General features: G+C 39.3%; 3 protein-coding genes across 4 annotated transcripts; 2 read left to right on the plus strand and 1 right to left on the minus strand.

Moving 5' to 3' along the window:
* The first annotated feature begins 2,999 nt into the window (after nt 1–2,999).
* On the plus strand, nt 3,000–9,931 carry LOC130164977 (selection and upkeep of intraepithelial T-cells protein 1-like). The gene is made up of 6 exons (XM_056369998.1): nt 3,000–3,186; nt 7,211–7,552; nt 7,693–7,900; nt 8,184–8,248; nt 8,422–8,532; nt 8,796–9,931. The coding sequence occupies exons 1-6, from the start codon at nt 3,066–3,068 to the stop codon at nt 9,380–9,382; spliced, it is 1,434 nt and encodes a 477-aa protein (XP_056225973.1). The 5' UTR covers nt 3,000–3,065; the 3' UTR covers nt 9,383–9,931.
* Nucleotides 9,932–10,007: 76 nt separating this feature from the next.
* Nucleotides 10,008–15,453, minus strand: LOC130164978 (V-set domain-containing T-cell activation inhibitor 1-like). Of its 2 annotated transcripts, none has more exons than XM_056370000.1 (5): nt 15,385–15,453; nt 12,271–12,608; nt 12,120–12,155; nt 11,731–11,809; nt 10,008–10,761 (listed from the first exon to the last, which is right to left on the minus strand). In XM_056370000.1, exons 1-4 carry the CDS (start codon nt 15,443–15,445, stop codon nt 11,756–11,758), a joined length of 489 nt encoding a protein of 162 aa, XP_056225975.1. In that variant the 5' UTR covers nt 15,446–15,453; the 3' UTR covers nt 10,008–10,761; nt 11,731–11,755. The 2 variants fall into 2 exon arrangements, with proteins under 2 accessions (XP_056225975.1, XP_056225974.1); XM_056369999.1 differs by having other exon boundaries at nt 10,009–10,761; nt 12,267–12,608.
* A 2,952-nt stretch (nt 15,454–18,405) lies between these two features.
* LOC130164697 (Fc receptor-like protein 5) lies at nt 18,406–22,262 on the plus strand. The gene is made up of 5 exons (XM_056369585.1): nt 18,406–18,527; nt 20,519–20,785; nt 20,925–21,191; nt 21,936–22,085; nt 22,168–22,262. Exons 1-5 carry the CDS (start codon nt 18,497–18,499, stop codon nt 22,212–22,214), a joined length of 762 nt encoding a protein of 253 aa, XP_056225560.1. The 5' UTR covers nt 18,406–18,496; the 3' UTR covers nt 22,215–22,262.
* The last annotated feature ends 421 nt before the right edge of the window (nt 22,263–22,683 follow it).

Below are 22,683 nucleotides of genomic sequence, written 5' to 3' on the forward strand. Positions count from 1 at the left end.
CTCTGACATCATCATGGAGGCTCGGTGTCCTGTCCTCTATCAGCTGTTTGTAATGAGCAGGATGATAAAGAGGAAGCAGCATCGTACTGACTGAATGAAGTCAGACTGTAGATTTTCCTTCTTTGTGACTCTTCAGCTCTGTCTCCTCTCACAGGGAGAAGATGATCTGCTGCATCCTGCTGCTCCTCACACTGACCTCCTGTGTCTGTGGTTAGTTTACTCCTTCACTTTATTATCTAGAAACTGATACAAGTCCTCAGTTAGTCTGCTCCTCACTTTCCCTCTCTGTCTCCTCAACAGGAACATTTGTAGTGAATGTGACACAGAGCTCCTATCAGGCAGAGGAGAACCACAACATCACACTGGAGTGGAGCTTCACAACCAAACCTCACACTCCATCTGACTCCCTTATTATCTTCTGTCAGCTGATCACTGATCTCAGACAATCAGTCCTGTATCATCTACGTGAGGGTGTCGAGTCCCCAGAGTCTCAGCATGAACAGTTTTCAGGACGAGTCCAGTGTGACAAAGACGTCCTCAGAGAAGGACGAATCAGACTCCATGTGTCCAGACTGAGGACTGAGGACTCAGGACTGTACCTGTGTGAAGTTGTCACAGATTACGGGAGGAGCTTTAACAAATGTTGACTCAGCGTCCCTGGTGAGTCGATCCAGTAGAAGTTTCTTTACAACCTGTGAAGAACAATATTATGGACTTTCCAGTAGAAAACAGTGGCAGTGTGAAACTCTCAGTAACTGTGTCGGCTGCACAGACGTGACTGGGTGAAGGAAATGCTGGAACTCATGTTAGAATAGTCTTTGTATTTTGATATCAGGCAAAAAACCCAACGTGTTTCAATATGAGGGAAATATTTTACACTTTATTCTGTTGCTCTTGTTCTGTTTTGTTTATTAGTGAAATGTTTTTTCTTTACATGAATAACACCGATTTGTTTGGTCTCTTTGCAGCAGCGAGGGATCGGCCTGAACCTGAGACAGAACCTGAGACAGAACCTGGAGAACCAAACACAGGATTGATCGGCCTCTACTGTGGACTGGGACTGACAGCAGCTGTTGTTCTGACTCTTTCTTTTGTTTTCTTATTAATTCACTTCCTGCCTAGAAAATAAGATTTCTATCCAGAGTTCAGTTTTGGATCTGAGGAAAGTTTCAGCTCTGGTCAGTAACTGTGACACTGACTGACTAACATCATTTACAGTGGAAACAATACACGGTCCAGTCATACACTAGATCTTTACCTAGTCTTATTTTGAAAGGACACCTTGTTAAACTGTGTCAGACAGATGTGAAACGTGCACTGTGTTCACTTCATGAAATAATGCTGAGAAGCTTGTCTACTTTTACTGACTTACCCATCATGCACTTGACCTGATGGTATGAAACTGTAGCAGCTCACAGGAAGTGATGCAACTGTTTGTATTGTTGTTAATGTTCTTCCATTTCCTGTCTGAAAACTATAAAACTGTATTTATGATTCTGACTGAGAAATATTTCACTTTTTACAAAGAACATGAAACTGAAATGTACAGTCAGTGTTTATATTTTTGTCTGTTACAGCTTGTTGTTATTTGCTGCCTGTTATTGTCACATTTTCAGTGGATTTTGATTGCATAAACACTAAAATCAAAAGTATTACACAATTATCAAAACCTTACACTCAAGGAGCAAGACATCGGCCCAGATTTGCACCAATATAAGCACAATGTCAGCCTCACACTTTTTTGCAAAACAATACAAACAGTGATTTGCGAAACACTAAACACACTGGTGTACATTAGACACGGAAGTATATCATGATGTCACTTCCTTGCAATTCCAAAGCACCGACTGTCACATTACGACACCTGTGAGCCAATTGGTTAAACACAGCCATCAGGTGCACAAACTCATGATTGCCTAATTGTAGACACACCAATCAGGTTTAAGCAGTATAAAAAAGCAGCACGTGAGTTCACCTGTCTTCAACCAAAAATGGGAGGAGTCAGAAGAAGAAGAGTGAGGGTGAGAGGGGGAATCCACGGCGGAGGAAGGGAGGGAGGTTAGAGGAAGAGGAAGACCTGAAGCAGGAGGAGAACGTGCTCAAAGAAGAAGAGGACAAAATTTATCAAATGAAATTCGCTAGTTCAACACTAGTTGACCATGTTGTGAACCGCGGATTGTCAACGGTTACAGTAATCAGCTGCTTATTGTAAACACCACATCAGCACTTTTGATACCACTTCCTGTGACATTTTACAGTAGGTTACATGTATTTTTTTCTACATAGGATTGAGGGTCGAGAACGACAAGGAAGGAAGGAAGGAAGGAAGGAAGGAAGGAAGGGGGCCGATATTCACGCAAGAACAAGAGAGAGAGAGAGAGAGATCATAAACATGGTTACAACATAAAAACTCCTTTGATTTTGGAACCAATAGGCTACTTTAGGACAAAATCTTTTATATTGTATTATTATTATATTATACACTGTTGCTCATAAAGTTGGAATAAAATATTTTTTACCTTTTTCCATGAAATGATTGTGACAATGTGATTTATTCTTGACAGATAAAGTGTACATCTTCTCAAAACTTTAGTAGTCAATCTCTTCCAAAGTGATTACTGATGCATTTAAATAGGAATAAACAGAGGACTGTGTCTGAAAAACAAAATTATTCCAACTTTATGGGCAACAGTGTATATAGTCCCATAGGCTGTATCCTATAGTATTTTATATAACCTAAACCCTATAGACCTGGAGTGACCTTTAAATGTTTTTGTCAGATCGGATTCCCGGCTGTTTGTGCGTGTTCATAACCGTAACCATGACAACCAACCACAGGTATGCCTGCCGTCGCACGGGCAGTAGCCTACTTCAGGAGACACTCACGTGGGTCGTATGGGAGGAGTGGTGTTTTTGTTTTTATTACTGGAGCGCTTGAAAGCCCCGGTTATCTTGAACGCATCACATTAACACGTCACTAAGGCGTCATATCTCTTTGAGAACCCACTGAGGACTGGTGGAGGAGGTGTCGGGTCGGATCCAGGGTTGTCTGTGCTCAGGGAGTCATGGCCGCAGTCTTCAGACTTCCAGACACGCACTTTAATCTTTTCCTCACATCTGGTTTGTCCGTTTGTTCCTCGCACGGCGTCGTTTTCCTGGTGGCCGCTCTCCTGTCATCTTGTGCCGGTACGTATTATTTCGTTACCGTGGATTACAGGTGAATATATCACCTGTTTTAAGGGCACGTTCACTTTCACCTGCTTGTTTGGTTAAAACCGAATCGGGTGCGTTTCCCTTTTTAATTCGATTTAATTTCCGCCGGAGTGAAAACAGTAAGGAACACTAATGTTCTGACGGTAGGAGATCTGTGCTTTTAAAGTGAATTGAAAGGCAAAACTACCATTAAATCGTCTTACGGTCAAGGAAGCGACTAAATGCGAATGTATGCTATAAACGATGGCAAAACAAATGCAGAAGTTCATGTGTTGTTTCTGGCTGAAACTACAAGAAACTTCCTACGCCTTTTCCCACGGATGTCGTGTCTGACATGACACTGCAGATGCAAGTCTACACCAATATGTGTGCTTTCTATTAGAGGTGACGCAAGAAGATATAAAGAGAATAAAGTGCACAGACAAATTATGAACAAAAAAATATATATATATATATTGTTGGCTATTTGTTTTTAAAGTATTGATGTAGTTTATTTCACCACGAGAATATATCACATTCTCATAGGAAATAAGCAACGAGATTAATCTGAAATCTGAAAACAACAAATGCAAATTTTCTATGTTGCTGTCAGGCGAGTTCTGCAGAGCTCCCTTATGAACCCGTTGTTGTTGTGACATGTAGTTTTAGGAGAAAACGATCTGAGGATCTTGGTGTAAAAAAAGCTCATCAGTGGGAAAACAAGTGGGAAATCCTGATCTCGTGATGAGCCTCTAACTGTGACATTAACGCCTCCACACCCCCCCCCCCCCCCCCTTGTACTTTACAGTGAGATTAAATGATCAGAATCAAATGAAGTCACAAATATAATTAAGAGCATATAAGTGCATTTTTAAAAGTGTAGAATCCACGATTTTGTATAAAACTATAAAAGCACAGCAGCATTGCACAGAGAGCAAATACCTATGGCATCTGGTCGTCTGAATCAAGAGGCACCACTCTAAACATATTATAGGGAGCCTTATGGAGGATTACTGCAGCTAATGCACCAGTTTTAAATGTGCTATTGAAGCTTCATCAGTGTTGCAACATGTTAAAAAGGTGAATCACTGTTTTATTAGTCTGCAGCTGATTTTTTTTTTTTCTCCATACACTCTCTGCAGGAAGTGGTTGTTCAAGTTTACTGACTGTCTTAGTAACAGTAGCTATTAATACCACATGCTTAAAAGTGCTACTACTGCTTTCAGTAACAATCTGACTCTTACCACTCGCACTACTACTAGTACTACTACTGCTAATATTGTTCTTTTGTCAGTAACAACAGTGTTTGGGTTGCCAGGTTGTAAAAAAAAATTCCTTGAGTTGATGTTTAACTTAATATTATAAATGTTGGTGCAGTCCATTAATAAAATCTTAATGGTTTCAGTTAAACTGTAAACTGTAAAATTGCTGCATAAATCAAAGTCCTGCCTTCAAAATCTTGATGTAATCTGATTCACATTAAGTCGTTTGTCAAGCAAAAAATACCAAATATTCTCTGGCTCCAGTGACAATTTGCTATTTATCTGAATATCTTTGTTTCAGATGGTTAGTCAGAGACATTACTGTGACCTCTGAGTAACTCAGTGCCATTTTCTCCCTGAACTAAATGATTAAGTGACAAAACAATGGGCAGATTTATTGATAATGTTAATAGCAGCCTTAAAGAATCAAAAATTAAAACTCATTATGCAGAAATGTGTGAGTGTTATGTGTCATAAGCTTATTATTGCTGACAAATGAATGTGTAAGCAGCTTTGGAATGGATGAGGTGAAGCTAATTTTAACAGCTCTTGTTGTTTTGTTTATGACAATGGATTGGATTTTTTGCATGTAAACTATTAACTAGAAATTATATCTGTTAATGTAAATGTAGTGGAGTAAATAGTGCAACATTTCCCTGGATGACTGAGAATCTTCACAAACTTATTCAACTGTAATTCTAGTTTTTATTAAGGAGATATAAAAGATGGCAAATACACATACTGTATGTATTAAGTGCGTCTTCTCAAGCCATTTTTAAAAAGCTGATGCAACATCAACGAAATCATTGCACAAAACTGGGATTTCATCATTACTGCATGCTTGGATTTTACAGAACGAGGACCTGCTGTCAGCTGATCAGCGGTGCACAGCTTCGCGTTTTAGAGTCAACATTTCCAGTTAGTTGAAATCCCTCTCGCATGCTCTCATGGAAACGACATTTTTAAGACCATCATTGCCTGTATTTGGGACTTCCCGGGTTCTTGAGCCAAAAAATAAATGCCTGAGTCACTGCACAAACACCCTGTGGTATTGTCTAGCTCATGTGCTGAGGGGGTGGGGGTGTTATCTGGAATTGCATAAGAGAAGGGAAATTATTTCTTCTTATTTCTTTTGTGTGTTTGTGTTGGTGGAGATTGCACTGCAGTTTTCTCTTTACTGTTACAAATTAATAATGATAGTTGAGTTATAAAGTACTTTAAGAACAAGATTGATGTTAAGATGTGTGTGCCAAAGTCAAAAATAAATAAATAAATGAACATTTAAATGGGGAAATAAATAAATAGGGGAATTAATACAAAGGTAAATTAATACAGATGCAAATTAAAACAGAAATGTCAGTTTATGTCACATTTTATTACTTAACACCTGTTTTTGGTGCTTTTAATGGCATATTAATTTCTTTATTGATTTCTTTTTTATTTTGGCAGTTTCAGTCCTCCATACATGTGTTGCGTAATGTTTTAAATTACAGTACCAGTCAAACGTTTGGAGCTGTGTGAAGCTGTGCTCTGTCATTGTGCATGTTAGCACGCTGGTGCACCACTTAGCTCAAAGTTGCCTTGTGTTAAAATGCTTCTATAATGTTTACAGTGGTTCACACAGTGGTGTTTTAGCATGCTAGCATTAGCACTAAACACAAAAGACAGCTGAGGCGGATGGGAATGCCAATAGTTTTGCAGGTCTTAAACCAAAGCATTGGTTGAATTAATCATTTTGACTTGATGGTGTCATTAGGTTTCATCCTTTCATTCATCCCAAAAAAAGTCATGGCAGTCCTTTCAATAGTTATTGAACTACTTCAGTCTTCCCTAGCCATGCTGCTAGTGCAACTCAAATAGTTTCATAAATGTAACTGGTTCATCCAACTTGCATTTGACCAATTTGGCCAAAGAGGAATGGAAACTGCAACAGCCAGACACTCATGAGCTGCAAACCTTATATGGCCACAGTGTAGACGTCAATGGGATGGTGGCTCTGTTTTGACTGTCAATGTTAAACTTGTCTTAACTAATTAGATGTTTTATCTTTGGCCACTAGCGGGCAGAGCAAACAAGCTGTAAACACAACACTAGGCTTCTCAGCTTCTCTGATTGTTCTGTTACTGGGCAGTTTGCATACAGTGGGATCTTAGAGCAGTGAGGCTTGATCATTAAAGCTGAAGGCCATCATTCACAAAACATTGAGCTGAAAGACACTGAAAAGCTAGTGGGGTGAAGTCTACCTGGGTTACTATGAGCGACACTTCTCACATTCATGTTACAATTTGTTCCATTAATTAAAGAAATATTGAATATGGATTAGCTTTGAAGCCTTTGAAATACAGCTGTTTGGTTCGTGGCTCGTTATTGGCTTTCTCTTATTGTTAACAAAATTCCATGAAGACGCCCAATTCAACAACTTGTCATGCCTGTCTCTCAATACTTTCTGACTTCCCTATCCTGTCTATCTCTCTGCCCCGAACCACTGGTTCCTACTGAAGACTTTGACCTTTAAGACAACTAAAAAAAAAAAAAAAAAAAAAGGCAGCTGGGTGCTGTAGTTTTCAGCAAATGTTACTCAAACAGGAGGAAATGGTGCATTTGTTCACGACTATTTTCCTAATAAATAGGGATTAATACGTAGTTGGTACTTGTTAGTAAGAGATAATTCATCAATGGTTTTATCTTTTCGTGGGATTTGACAATAAGAAAAGTTAAAATTTTCTACCAGTACCACCATGTTTTGTTTTCCTCAGGAGAAACCTCAGACAATGTGCCCGTCAGGATCCGGGCCTACGCTGGCGACACTGTCATCCTGCCCTGCCAAATCCCTGTCCGCGGTGACATCCCAACAGTGGAGTGGACCAAGGAAGGTCCTACTCTGGACATCGCCTTCCTGTACCGCCAAGGCTGTGAGACGTTCGAGATGAAGAATCCCGTCTTCCAGTACAGGACAAACCTCTTCATGAACGAAGTGAAGAACGGAAACATCTCCCTGAGGTTTTCCGACTTGCAGCTCTCCGATGCAGGAACGTACAAATGCAAGACTCTCCAGGGGAAGAACCAGAAGGTCGTCACAACAGTGGCGCTCCTTGTGGGTACGTCGGACATTGAAGTATTGTCAACATTGATAATATGATTTAATATGGTTTAAAAGAACGGATTTGTTTATATTTCAACAGAAAAGCTGGATGGAAAGTTCAAAAGGTCTTACCTTGTGTAATCCTTGTTTTTATAGGTGCCGCTTCTGAGGGACCCTCAGTGGTTGAAGGTGTAGGTGATGGAGTGACTCTGCAGTGTGAGTCGAGCTGCTGGTCGCCGGATCCCGAGATTACGTTTCATGATAATAAGGGAAACTATATCGATGCCGAAAACCAACAGAAAGGCCAAGATTCCAGGAGATGTTTCCAGACACGAAAAGTGACTCTGCCGATCGATACCAAGAGGTTTGATTTTTACCTATGACTTATGTTTATTTGGTTCCACCTGTGCAGTGCTCTTTTCCTTTTTCATTTACCTGAGACAAGGAGGTTATGTTTTCAGGTGGTGGTATAAGAAACAAAAAAACTAAACATTTGTTTAAAGATCATTTCATTTGAAAATATACATTTTTTATTTTACCAAAATTGTACTGTTTTGTAAATGATTTGTCGGCCCAATTGCAACACCTTCACGACCACTGACCTAAACTAAACTAAACTAAACTACGACTCTATGTGTTTGTCACAGTGTCACCTGCAGAGTTCACCAGCCTCAGACCGACCAGACCAGAGAGACAAGGATTCCCATACCAGGTACACTGGAGCTTTAACAATCCACCTGCATCAGCTGGGTTCACTTGATCCTAAAGTCACATTCATGCTTTAACCCTCTCTGAGATTATTCTGGGTGAAATGAAATTAAGTTTTGTGTTTGATTTCTGAAATCACATATAATGTTCTTATGTAATCATATGTTATCATTTCAGCGACGAGTTCCTGTTCTATGGCCTGGGCCGCTGTTGTGGTGGCTGTAATTTTATCTGTATTGATCTCGTGTGTGTCAGCGCCACATTTACGCAAGAAATGTGGCAGCTGTGGTAAGTCAGACACACTTTTACCTGTGCAGCAGATGGAAACTTGTTTTTTGTCTGCTGTCACTAAATCCCAAAAATCACTACCAAAATTTTTAGCCAATACTTTAATGCTAATACTTTAATGTGAACTAGAAACAGAAAGTATCAAGTTTAACAGCAGACAGCAGGAACAGTAAACAAAGACAACATATTATGACTTATTCTTAAATTTATTCTGTTGCAGAATTTATTGTAAGAACACAAGTGATTATTATTTTTCTGTTCAGGCGAGAAAGGAACAGGCAGGAATGCAGAAGTTAACGATCCGGGAAACCAGGCTGACAACACTGAAAATACCGTCGCTGAATACCTCAGAAAAATTCAGGAACTGGAGTCGAACCTTCGTGACAAAGAGGAGTACATTAACCAGCTAACTGCAGAACGGAAAGACCTGGGATCAAAGCCTATGATTGACAACGATCCTTCCAAATCCTCACTAGACATCTCAAATCCATCTGACCTACATCCACACCAGTTTCCTCACGGCAACAGTTCAAATCCGGCGGCCTATAACAACCATCCAAAATCTGACAACTTACCCCAGAAGAAAGATTCAAAACCCGCCGTCTCCAGACCAAGTCCTCCATTTTTCCTCCCAGCCAACAGACTGGGCAGTAATAACAGCAGCAATCCAGCCTCCACTTCAGAAGAACAGTTTCTTGCCCGTTCGAAGAGCTTGTCTGAGTCTCGGCTTCATCCTAAGGGCGGCAAGCTCCAACGTAGATACACCATCTCACCATCTCACCAAACCCGTTTCCTGTCAGATGTACCTGAAGACTCGCTGCCATTGGTGAACATAGACAACGGTAACTAAAATCACGGTCAGGGCTTTGGGTTTTAGGTTTCGGAAAAAGATCGTGATTTGGGTTACAGTGAGTGCTTTGCCAACGTTAGGCAATCTTTGTTGTCATGGTTACAATACTAACAATTTGGTTAACTTTGTCGAACGATCATGGATAATAGACACGGGAATCAAACACCGCTCTCCTGTGTCATATTCCAGCGTTTTGCTGAGCCATCTATCCACGCCTCTTAACAAGGACTTTGTCGCTCTTTAAATAACGTCACCGCACTATTCCCTTTACTCCTGTTATAATTACTACGACCACTAGATGTCGGTGGTACACATTTTACACGTGACAGTAATTACAGTAGAGAGGTACATTTTATTCTTTTAAGTCGCCTACCAGTTTTGATGAAATATTCACATGCTATGCTTTATGAAAATGTGCATTAAGTGTTTTATATTATGCTAAAATGTCTGTGTCTCAAACTTTTGTACTTTTTCTACTGATGTAAGCACTTTGTGATTTTGTATCTGTGAAAGGTGCTATACAAGTAAACTTTACTTACTTACTATAAATTGAATTATTTCCTTTTTCACCACATTATAAACTTTTGTCATCATATAGTATCAGTCTTTAGTTAGCATTTATGTGAAATGTGCCACACAAAGTTGTCTTTAAAAAAAAAAAAAATAAATAAATACATACATACATATATATATATATTTATATTTAAAGTCTTAGCAATAGACTACAATTACAAAAATATTCAAAACATATGTCAAACGCAATTATCTGAAAATATTTACATATACAGGTTTAAAGGAACTAGTCCAACGTTAGCATTAACAACTGTTGAGTCTCACCAAGAGCTTCAGGCATCGTGGTGTTTATAATACAAGAGGTTATAGTCGTCTTCTGAGCAGCGATACGTCTTCAGAGCAGACAGTGACTCGGTATCAGAAAGTGAGCTAGCTGGTTAGTGTGTTAACTTCAGTAGAAGAAAAGATGTGATAGAGACTAGAGTTAACATTGCTGTTTCTTTCCACCTCTGGAGACAGCTGTTGGTGAGTAAAGGAGTGTAGTTTGATGTTGAACTTGCATTGTTTCTTCTAGACTGGTAAGTAAACAGCTGTTAATGCTAGCGTTAGCTATGTAGCAATAGCAAAACTTAAAACCATTATTGAAACATAAATATAATCAATTTTATAAAAGAGGCACATTGTAAAAAAAAAACCCTTGAGTGTTACAAATCTTATTTTAGTAAAAACAATTATGATTGAAGTCCTGCTGTTTCAAGAACAGTACCTGATCATTCGTGTTTTACAGCTTCTTTCAAGTATTGTTCATTATTATCATTATTAAGGTCTCCTCATTCCCATAGGATTCCCTGATCTTCTCCTGTTACCTGAACAACAAAACAAGTCATTTGTCAGTTTCTGCCAAAACAATTCATGTGAGGAATTTCTGTTGCTTCACCGCTGTAGGTAACGGGGATCAATAATATTTAAGTGAAGTGGAAGGACTGATTTCTGCTTTCCAGTGTTGAGCTATGACATAAAATAAACCTGTGTATACACATTATTTCTTTAGGACTGTCTCATCCCGTCGAAAACCTGAGGGAAGCAGCTGGGTGCTGCTCTTTAATGGAGGTGGGGCAGTTAACCAGATGTACATTTACCGAACTAGCTACTCCGTCCTGATCCTTAAAGTCTCCTCTCTTGAACAACGTACATAATTTTTTATTATCACTTAGGTCTGCAATCACTTTCTTTAATAATCAATAGATTGTTCATTGTATAAAATGGCAGAAAATAGTTAGAACAGCCATTTGAAGCACAAGTTAACAACTAATTTCTTGGGTTTTTTTGGGCAGGCTGTCAAAAATAGAAAAGTTCATCATGGGAAAAATTAAGGAAAATAGTAAATATTGAGAGGCTGAATTTCTGTGACAAATCATTTCTGCTCTATAGGGTACTGGTTGGTTTCAATATTCCAGGGGAAATAATCAAACTGCATGTGCAGTGGGGGGGTGAACAAAACTCCCACAAGAGGAAAGACGTCAAGGATGAGGAACAAGTGGGTGGTTTGACCAATGTAAGTCTCGTTAACTTCCTTTAATGCGTCAGCATTTTTGTGGGAACCACCTGGGATTCAGAAGCAGAAGTAAATAAGAATACATCCGATCACTGAGTTTATCATTCCGGTTGCTTGCACACAGATGACAGGCTGAAGCTAGATTGCACTTTATAGAACTATACTATCTCTATTTACGGAGATGTGGAATGGATTTTTAAAACTATAGTGTAAAGAACATTTATGACCATAAAAACACCTTCAAATGCAAATTTACAATGAAGAAAAACAGGAAGCTTACATTTATAAATTCCATATAATCATGATCATGGTGAGAGAGGCCATGCCAATGCCAGTAATGCCAGTGCCAGTGCCAAGACCTGAAAGAATGTAGAAAGAAGTCAAGGTTTGTGCTGTACTGTGGACCTCCAAAATAAAATCCACCTTATGCAAAAACAAATGTTTTCATATTTTCCTTATGCATCCTGTATTTGTAATATATAGCTAAGGTAGTTTTTTAAAGGGGAGAAAAATATTTCCACACTGAAATCTGTATCTATAGCAGGCGCTGTTGGAAAAATGAAAGAGGTGATTAATTAACCCAAAAAAACATGGGATCAGTTCTGACGAAGGGAAGTGAACTGAACTGATGATTAATGCAATATAAAAAGACTCAAGGTATTTACTTACCGGAAGAAACGGTCTTGTTTGGCATTTTGTCCTCTGCTGAAAAATAAAAAGACCAAAAATGGGGAACATTATAACCCACATTCTGATCTGTTTCGATTTAAAAAAAAAAAACAAAAACAAAAACAAAAACAAAACAACTGTACTTACCTACAATAAGCTCAGTGTTTACTCTCATGACCGGGCCGTCTTGTCTGGGGACACTGCACGTGTAGTTGCCTGCATCCGTTTTCTTCAGTGGGAAGATTCTCAGTGAAAGGTTTCCTTTTCTCATTTCATCTTTATCGACATACGTCCTGTTTTTGAAGTCCGCGTGCTGATGATCGGGATCGTGCATGTTATGTCTGTAAACGTACACGAATTTTGCACCGAGTTTCCAATCCACTGTTCGATCTGTCACGTCAGAGGGGGGCTCCACGTGGCACGGCAGGATCACGGCCTGTCCAACTGTTCCTCTGATTGGCTGATGTGAGCTCCTCATTGCAAAGTTTTCTATGGGGGAAAACAGACTTTTCATGAAGTGACCGTAAATATAATAAAAGTCAATAAAAGTCAATATTTTTTGGCGGATGCTATTTGCACCCCAGTGTGTCCCTGGCCAACAATGCTACTTGCACCTGGCACATGGTCTGTGTGGCTATTTACTACGGTGGCCCTAAGAGCTCAACACATGCAAATAGAGAAAACACACAAATAACATTCAGACATTTTTTTTTTTTTTTTTAATTAATCAATTTTTGACAACACACGTGCTGCAAATACTCACAGCACAACGGCATCTACTTGCATGTGTTGAGCTCTCAGGGCCACCGTAATTAATACCCGGGTGTGTACTGTATAATTTATTAGGAAATGTCTTCGTAGTGTAGGTGAATATTATATCACGTGTAGTGTCATTGAACGCATCCCCAGGCCTGACTCCTCCCCTGAAAGGTTATATAACTCACCTGTTCACCCTTTTCTGCTTCCGGTCCTGTTGCTGTTGTGGCGGGTGATGTTTGATGATACAGGTACGTATTTAAAGTTATCATTTCACGTGCATGAATCAGCCTTTTAGACTTTGCCTCCATTTTAGCTCTGATCTCACCCCGTCACCATGTTCATGCGACTATAACCTGTTCACCTTCACCTCAGTTTAAAGCTTCTGATATTTTCCCTCTAAAACGACATGTAACCTAAAATTACCACTTCAATCTCGTTACATTGTGAGTTTTATTTTTTTTCGTGAAATATGATTTTATTCTCAGAATTAATTTCTTTTTCCCCTCGTGGTGGTTCTGTGTCCAGCCGCGATAATCAGACACACAGAAAGCTTTCGTTTCAGCTTCTCATAAAGACTCAGACAGACTTCAGACAAAATAGAGCAAAATCTCTCTTTTCTGTTTGTTTTTTGTTGAGACGGAGTATTAGGGGCCACTTTGAGGAGAAAAAAAATCTTAACTTTCGAGAATAACCTCTTAATTTAACGAGAATTAAAAATACAAAATTTCAAGAGATCAAACATAATTTTTAGGAATATTACAAGCAACCAATAATTATTGTGAAACCTACTAAAACAGAATTTCAGGCTCCACGTTCCTCATTTTCCTCAGTTACCACTTTATTCTCATAATATTATGACCTTTTTCTTGTAAAACTATGACTTTTTTCTTTTAAATATTATGATTATCATGATACAACTTTTTCTCGTAATTTCACTTTTTCCCCTCAAAGTGGCCAAAGAGAGATTTTGTCCTGTTTTGTCTGAAGTCTCTAATTAAAGCTTTCTGCCAGTCCAATCATTTCAAATCCTTTTTGAATTAATAAAAAACAACAATTCTTTATGATAAAGAACCAGTAACAGTATGAGCTGGATCAATAAGGATATGGATCAGATAAAGATAAAACACTAACGATACCCATCCAAATCAATTCAGATCCCTTCAGTCTTGTTCAGTGTTATTTTGTCACAGACATGAAGGATTACGTCATTTGTCAAAGACATAAAGTTGTCTGCTGCTGCTGCCTGAGAATTTACACTGAATAAGAATCTGATCAAATGTTTAGGATCTGGGTCAGTGTCAATGATCATGAGGGAAGTCATCGACTTATTTCTGCTCTTTGTGCAGAATGGAGGTTGTTGCAGTGAGGTAGGAAATAACCTCAGACTGTCAGACAAGCGTCCGTGAGAAAAGTCTTACGAAACCGGTCCGTGGTGTGTTCAGGTGGTTCTTGCAGACCACTACAGACACTCAGCATATGATGTGCGCTGTGCTCTAAGTAACATACGTGACTAATGGCGCGTCCATCAAACCTGCTGCTCTTTCAATAAGCGCCTCGACGCTGTGTTTTAATTCCGCGAAAAAAAAACCACGACCTGGGGCTTTCCACACCGGGGTGTACATAGTGGAACAGACATGCTTTAATTAAAGAACTGACTCCTAAATTCTGCTGTTTTCTTATAAAGCACTGGCTGGTTTAGGACCAAAACACGACAATTTATTGCTGTGAACTGTCCAGATCTCTGGGACACGGTTACCGTCCCCACGTCCAAACTAAACACGGAGACGCAGCGTGTAGTTTTTATGCACTCCACATCTGGACAAGAAAACCTCTTCTCTAAATAATATTAAATTTGGGACAATTTATCCATATCCTGCACTGAAATCTTTATTCTCCTGTTTAATCGATCTTTTTATCTTTGGTTTTATTGTACTCTTTTTTTTTTTCTTTTCTTTTTTTAGCTAATTTGTGTCTTTTATATATATTAATATATCTTATACATGTGTCTTTGGACAACTCTTAAAGGAGTTTGTCATTCCTCTTTTTTTTTTATCTTTGTCCTCACCCATGATACCATGATCATTTTTTTTTTCTTTAAGTTTCTCTTTTCATTTTGTTAATTTTATTGTAAATACTTAAAAAAAATACTTGACGCAAGTGCCCATAAAAATGTACAGAAGTTTAGTGGTAATTCTTTCACAATTTACACACACAAATATAGCAGAAAAATATAAGAAATACAAGTATAATAAACTCTGTTTACATGTAAAGTGATTCTATCACGACTCATTTTTGTGCTTGTATGTTTTCAAATCACTGAAAATATTAATAATTCAGTTTTTAAAATGTAGCTTACATCACAATGCTCATTGTATTGCCCAGGAAATAGACAGATCCCAGATGATTAAGAATCCTCACAGATACTTTTCTAATCTTTTCCCAATTAACTGCTGATTCTGTTTGTTCTTGAAATCCTTTTAAAAAAATATTCAGTACATATTTTTACCTGTTAGTCCCACTATAGGGATGAGGAGCAGTGTCCAGACAGCTGAACGCGTTGTACCCATGGTCTTCATTAAACAGTTTAGACCGATACAGAGCGTATGTACATTATGTAGATAGATCGACATCAGACACATGCGCAGATAAAGAGGAAACCGAGTTTGAGCGCGCTATTTGTAGATTCAAGGGAATCCCTCCCTTACTTTCATTTTCTGTTTCTAGCCGCTAGATGTCACTAATGTGTTCAGTAGCACTACATTGTGTGTGTGTGTGTGTGTGTGTGTGTGTGAGAGAGAGAGAGAGACATAGACAGAGAGAGAGAGAGAGTGTGAGATCTCTGGTGTTAATGTGATATCACTTGTGGACATGTTTTTTATTTTTCTGGATTAGACCAAAGACTATTCTATTCTATTCTATTCTATTCTATTCTATTCTATTCTAATCTATATACAGCCGCTGTGTATTAAGGTTCTTTGCATCTCTGCTCCTTTACTTTCACAGGAAGAGGCTAAAAAATGAAGCTAGAAACAACTTCCTGTCACATGAAATCTACAACATCTTCAGGTTGATTCAAAACTAGACTTTTGTATATTTGAATTCAAGTTGCTCTCACTTTAAATTCTTATATATATATATTTTTTTAACTTGTGAATTAATGTCCCAACATGTTTGGATTATTTCACGGGCTGATTTAAGTATAACCTAAATATTGTAGATGTAAGACACATTGGAAAACCTTTGATTTGCAGTGCTTAAAAAGGATGTTTACTTTCATCCTGCATGTGTGTGGGGGAGAATATCATTAGTGTGTCTTGGATCGCTCCTTTGAAAGTCCCCGGCCTTGTGGTCAGAGAACATCACAGGTTGTAGTCCACACAGCTACTGCACTAGCTTACGAGCTTTGACACTCCCACAGTGATGAGGTGGCGGACGGGGAGGTGATGCTGCATCTTTTTTTAACTTCCAAACCTCCGAGCAGCTTCAAACCAGATGGTTTGCTATCATTTTTTGGCGTTGTGATAAGTTGGATACATTCTGCTGCGGTTTGTGTTCATTTTGATTGGTTTGTGTCATTTTCTTTGTTCTGGCTGCTTCATTTCCTGTTCATTTGTGTATCTTGACGGCAGGTGTGAATGTGTGTGGGTGTGCAGAGACTTCACGGGCATGAGCTACATACAAGTAAATGTTAGGCATCAGACTAAAAACTGTGCAGATGCCAAAAAAGTGAGTGTTCTTACATTAGCAGCAAAATCTTGGCTGTAATGAATTTCTGTGTATTTTCTTCTCTCATACCAAACTTGACAGGTTGCATGTTTCAGCCAAACAGTCGCAGTTCCTGTTTCCTGTTTGTTTGATCACTGATGCTGCTGAATAGCTCTCGCATTGCCTCCTACAAGCTGATGTATGTAGAAGCCGGAAGCTGTTTAGTGAGGCTCATTCATAAAGTAGAGGATCGTCGGCAAACTGTAACACATGTCCTATGACAAAGACTTAAATGCAATGAAATGATTTGTTACTGGAAGCCTGCAGGCACGATTTTATAAACGTTATTTAAACCACAGAAGTGTGATGAGGTAACCTTTATAAAGTCTGCCCCACAGGTGATTCAGAGGAACTCAGTATATTTGTATTTAAGGAAACTCATTTGTTAAACCCTTCCCTTGAAAGAGTAACTGACATACAGGTTAAAAGAAAACCCTGTTCAGGAAAAACACCTCCACTCTTTAGAAGCTCTGTCCTGACCATAGACTGTAAATAAAGACGGATGTAGCCTCCGTCACCCATAGGTTTTCTGAAAAGCGGTTTTGAAGCTCAGAGTGAGCTGCTCCGCTGTCGTCATCTTGGCAGTTCCTGATTCCGCCGAACTCCCAGCTAATCCAAAAATGGGCAAAGAAGAGGGGCAAGCTTACGCTCTCTCACCTGTCACTCAAAGCAGCAATACCCTCAATTATACATAACTTTAAGCCTTAATAAAATGTAAACATGTGAGTTAAACAAACAGTTGTCATGAAGGAGGAAATTAACCTTAGAGACCAAAACCATTTTTTGTAGCAGGCTGTAAACATGTTTATATCTGCTGTAAAGTCTATGGGGATTGACTCACTGTTGGAAACAGACTCTAGTGGTCATTAGAGGAAATGCAGTTTTTGGTTCTTCAGTGTTGGCTCCATATCTCAGCCTCGGAGGTTGTCACCAGTCACCTCGGTGAAACCTGTTGCGTTTAGTCAGCAGTTAGTCGTCCTCGCACGATACAGCTGATAAAAATCTGCCAGCAGCAGTTGCCATATCTGCTCTTCCTTGGCTAGAAATAAGATAATAAATAAAAACCGGTCATGTCTCACCTCTAAAACTAACTGCATGTCTGCAGGTGCTGCAGTTGTTTATGGAAAGGCTTTTTCAGCTCTGATTATAACCCCTTACTTGCATCAAAAGAGGAAAAAAGGCAGATGTGACACTGTGTGAATACAATTAGTTTGAAGCTTATGATTATGACGCCTTATAAGTTAGAGGTGTGATGTTTCAGAAATAAAACGGGCCCCACACCTCTACCTTAGGCAGAGTGTCACAAGGTGACCGGGGAGGACTTACTGGGTGCACCAAGATGGCTGCCTCCAGCTGCAACCAATCAGCCGCTCATTGACTCGCCCATCAAAGCAGATGTGCTAGAGAGAGAGAGAGAGAGAGAGAGAGAGAGAGAGAGAGAGAGACCCCGAGAGAGAGAGAGAGAGAGAGAGAGAGAGAGAGAGAGAGACCCCGAGACCCCGAGACCCCGACCACCTGTGCTGGAGCCCTTCTAACCCCCGATTTCCCCTTCCTGCCTGGATGATTTGAACGCACCTGTGCCCATCTACCCCCCCCTTCTCCAAGACTTTTTAAACCCTCTTTTTGATCCAAATAAAAAGACTGTTTTAACTTTTTTAATACCTGTGTGCTGGCATTTGTGTGGGTGTGGTTTACCGACACAGACAGTTTCCGCCTGTCACACAGAGCATATATCAAGTAGGTGTCATCTTTCTTAAAATTTAGGTGGGTTTCTATGAAGCCAGGAAGTGGGCAGTTGCTGCTATAGGTGAAACTTTGAAACTAAGAAGAATACGAACTACGTTAGGACAAGGATGGAGATCACCTCACTCTGCCTCATGCTTTGTGAGCAATCTTACTTTTATTTTCTTTAAAAGATATCGCCTCCTACTCTCTATTTTCCCACTTTCTCTTACTCCTTTCCTTCTCTGAATTACAGTTGTTTTAATGCAGTTATGATCGAGAGAACAGGAAGAAATCATGTCACTGCTCAGATGACTGCTTCTCATTTCCCTTTCACCTGCTCAGTTTCCAGCCAGTGCGTTCGAACAGACTGTTGTGGCTCAGAGTCAGAATGAAGCTGAAAACATGTCAATGTAGTTTGAAATGGTTCAATTAAAGCCAAGTCTCTGTTATAAGACTTGGCTGACAGCAGAAACCAGAGGTGGAAAGTAACGAAATACATTTACTCGCGTCACTGTATTGAATACTTTTTTTTGGTGTATTTTTTAAGTACAATTTTAAAATCGGTATTTTACTTGAGTACATTTTGACTCAAGTATTGTACTTAGTTACTTTATAAATCCTAAATCCCTAAAATCAGCAGCTGCTTAAAGTGAACAAGAAGTTTGTAGACTAGGTTACAGGTGATTCAGGGTGTCACAAAACTAGCGGCCTTGATTTGCAGTATAACAGCTGTTGCTGGTGTTGACATGTATGTTGTAATTACACTTACATGTGTGTAGGTATTTCTTATTGTTATTGCACTTACACACACATGCCCTCTATAGCGCTCTTGCAGCTGTGCAGATGGCATTAACTCATTCTCCGATGGCACACACACACACACACACACACACACACACACACAAAAGCATGTCTCCTCTGGAATATTGCTGCTCCTTTATGTCGGTTTGACTTTGTAGAAACACTTATGAGTGTCATCATGTGGGCATTACTTTGTACTTTTTACCTCTGTGTGTGTGTGTGTGTGTGTGTGGGGGGGAGAGAGAGAGAGAGAGAGAGAGAGAGAGAGAGGGTGAGAGTAAGCATGTTTAATGTTGTACCACTAAATGGATGAGCTCAACTAACTTTAAGCTGCTACTTAAACTGAACAAGAAGTTCAGTTGTTGTGAAGTTGTTGTTTTTGCACTTACATTTGTTACACTTGTTCTTTAATTAAAAACAAAATAGTTTAGGATTTCTGACCCCTTGTCCTATTTTTACTACACACACCCCACACAAAGAAAGTAACTAAGTAACTTTTACTTAAAGTACATTTCAAATGAACTACTTTTTACTTTTACTTGAGTACATTTTCAGATGAGTACTTTTACTTCTACTTGAGTAATATTTCATCAAAGTATTGGTACTTTTACTTGAGTACAATATTTTTGTACTTTTTCCACCTCTGGCAGAAACTCTTCCTCTATTTATTTAATTAATCACAGTAAAGTTACTCATAAAACCTTTAGTGCCTGAACCAGACGGGAAGCTGCTCTGGTTGGACTGATTTCAGTGATAGTTTCTGTATGTAATTATCATCCTGACAGATACTGTATTTTATTTATTTATTTATTTTTTTTAATTGTATGTCGTATTTATATATGTACTGTATAATCTTGTATTGATCAGAATACAACATGATGCAAACAGCTTCCTGTATTTATTAAAAAATGTCTTTTAAAGAGAATTTGTAAGATCTCCACTGGGGATCATATGATACTGCATGTCTGACGCCACCTAGTGGACAGTTTGCATGTCTGCCTTAAAATGACAGTAAGCTGTTCTGGTCGGCCGGATTGTTTGTGCATGATGGTGCACTAAACAAAAATGATGGAAAGTTTTGAATCTACAATCACATCACTGTTCATCATTAAAAAGTGTTGCCTTTAAAACCAATGCTGGGTAAATAACATTTTAATGCCCCCTGAGGTTCTTATTGGAATGACTGTGAATGTATCACTGAGTAACGCATGAGGTAAATGCAGCTTGCAGGTAAGTATATGAGCTGCTTATCTACACGTGCGCAATAGTAAAAAGCTGCATGCTCATGAAAGTTACAGTTTTTACACTCCAGTTTTTTTTAAAAATGTACTTCCTGTTTGAACCCACAGCAGCCACGCTGAAGATCCATCCCAACAGACTTCAGTTCTTTTGGTACAACCCGCTCAGTCTGAGCTGCGCAGTGCCGGAAAACTCTGGAGTCTGGACACTGAGGAGAAACACCTCCTCTTGGATTTCTCAGCCGTGCAGCGCGGGCTGGGGAATATCTCACCAGTTGTCCTGCAACATTGACAACACCTATCCATTAGACAGTGGAGTGTACTGGTGTCAGTCTGAGCGAGGGGAGTGCAGTAACGCCATCAACATCACCGTTAACGGTAAATGTGCTTAGATCCTTTTTAAGTTTTGTAATTTGATTCTGACATTATTTTTTAGCTGTAATTCTCTGGAACAAACTACACGTCAGGATTAAAGTAGAGGACGTAAGAACAGTGAGAGTGTGGCTTTGTTTTTCAGATGGTGCTGTGATCCTGGAGAGTCCTGCTCTTCCTGTGACAGAGGGAGATGAAGTGATGCTTCTCTGCTCTTACAGAGAAGAAGACGTCACCGAACCTATGTCTAATTTCTCTGCAAAGTTCTACAAAGATGGTGTTTTCCTTGGGGCCCATCCTGCAGGAAACATGACCTTCTCTTCAGTGTCCAGGTCTGATGAAGGTTTCTACAGGTGTGAACATCCCAAAAGAGGACAGTCGCCACAGAGCTGGTTGGCTGTGAGCAGCAGAGGTCTGGTTATTCCCGAACACGAACTAGTTTGTTTGTTTCCTCATGTGAAAAGTGACAATTCAAATTAATTTGCTCAAAAATAAAGTTGGGAGCCACTGGTTTAATAAAAGCAAAACAAAAACTCAAGTAAAGAACCAGAAAATTCTCTGACCCTAGTGCATTAAAGGTTACACGTTTCCAGTATTTTATTTTGAAGTTTTGATATCCATAAGAAGATATATTTGTGGTTTTAAGAACCAAAAAACCATCTCATGTAGTTTTACATCTCCTCTCTCAGGCTTCTCTCTGGAGCTCTAGTAACAACAGGTTGGTGAGCCAATCAGAAGAGAGGAGGCTCTGAGCCTCTCCTCTGATTGGCTGACTGTTTTCTGAGTGAATAGAAATAAAGCAGATATCAGATAAACGCGGGCGGGAAGGGCTTGCGGCGTGGCTGAGAGCAGAGATTGCTTCGTTGTGACATCACAAAGTTACAGGATGAGTTCCTCTGTGGACTGAACGCTTTGATAATAAAACCTAGACCTGCTTTATAATCAGTAAAGACATTGAAATGTACCTTTACACAATACAGGGCCTTCAACTTAAAGGTAACTAAAATAATGTTTGAACTACAGCAAAGATTCCTGGTGTTTATTTGTTGAAGTGCTTATGTTCGTAACTCGTGTAATATTTGAATGAAAACTGAACAAATGATAATCTCTGCTGGATTATTCAAATGTCTTTTTGTTTTTTCTGTCTCGTATCCAGTCACAGCTCAGCCGCCTCCTCCTCCTCCTCCTCCTCCTCCTCCTCCTCCTTTCATGTCTCTGCCCAGGCTGGTGTGTACCGTCCTGCTGATCACCCTTTACATTGTGCTGCTCGTAGTGTCCGTGATGGTCTACAGAAACTGGGCTAAAGGTAGGAATGATGAAGTTATGGTTATTGATCGCTGATTATTGAAGGCTCCTCTCAAAGGCTTTATGTTCTTCCCTTTCTGCAGCTCGAGCTGAAGCAAGGAGAGAATCTGAACGTCTTTCAATCCACTGATCAGTCATGAAGAAAAAGAGCCGCCGCTACTGTACAAACTGAATTGTATGCTGTGTATATTATGTAAATATGTTTTATCTTTTATTGATCAAAATAAAAGATTAAGCAAAACAGCTTTATCTAAAAATATTTCCAGCAGTTGTAAACAGGAGTAAGAACTCCACCGGGCATCATACGACTGTTTGGTGCCACCTAGTGGAAATTTCCATTCACTTCAGTTCAGTTTAAAAACTTTATTCGTCCCTCAAGAGGCAATTTGAGGCAAGAGTTTGCAAACAGAAGCACACAGTCAATTCATTTGCACAAATATAAGCAATCCAAAACTACTAATTATTAGTTTTATATCACTGGCCAGTCCACAGCTGGCCAACGATGTCTAACACGTATCGAACCCTCACGTTACACAGTTATTCATACAGTTTTCATATTTTTCAAATGTTTTCTGAACTTCCATACGCCCGCGCTTCAT

Source organism: Seriola aureovittata, chromosome 23, assembly GCF_021018895.1.
Source record: "Seriola aureovittata isolate HTS-2021-v1 ecotype China chromosome 23, ASM2101889v1, whole genome shotgun sequence".
Taxonomy (NCBI): Eukaryota; Metazoa; Chordata; class Actinopteri; order Carangiformes; family Carangidae; genus Seriola; species Seriola aureovittata.

Coding starts and splice junctions, on each gene's coding strand:
- LOC130164697 (XM_056369585.1), top strand. CDS start 18,497: ATGGAGATCACCTCACTCTGCCTCATGCTTT. Junction 20,786..20,924: donor CATCAACATCACCGTTAACG/GTAAATGTGCTT, acceptor TTTGTTTTTCAG/ATGGTGCTGTGATCCTGGAG. Junction 22,086..22,167: donor CTACAGAAACTGGGCTAAAG/GTAGGAATGATG, acceptor CCCTTTCTGCAG/CTCGAGCTGAAGCAAGGAGA.
- LOC130164978 (XM_056369999.1), bottom strand. CDS start 15,445: ATGGGTACAACGCGTTCAGCTGTCTGGACACTGCTCCTCATCCCTATA. Junction 12,156..12,266: donor AAACACTGAGCTTATTGTAG/GTAAGTACAGTT, acceptor TTTATTTTTCAG/CAGAGGACAAAATGCCAAAC. Junction 11,810..12,119: donor AAACAAGACCGTTTCTTCCG/GTAAGTAAATAC, acceptor ACATTCTTTCAG/GTCTTGGCACTGGCACTGGC.
- LOC130164977 (XM_056369998.1), top strand. CDS start 3,066: ATGGCCGCAGTCTTCAGACTTCCAGACACGCACTTTAATCTTTTCCTC. Junction 3,187..7,210: donor TCTCCTGTCATCTTGTGCCG/GTACGTATTATT, acceptor TGTTTTCCTCAG/GAGAAACCTCAGACAATGTG. Junction 8,249..8,421: donor GACAAGGATTCCCATACCAG/GTACACTGGAGC, acceptor TTATCATTTCAG/CGACGAGTTCCTGTTCTATG.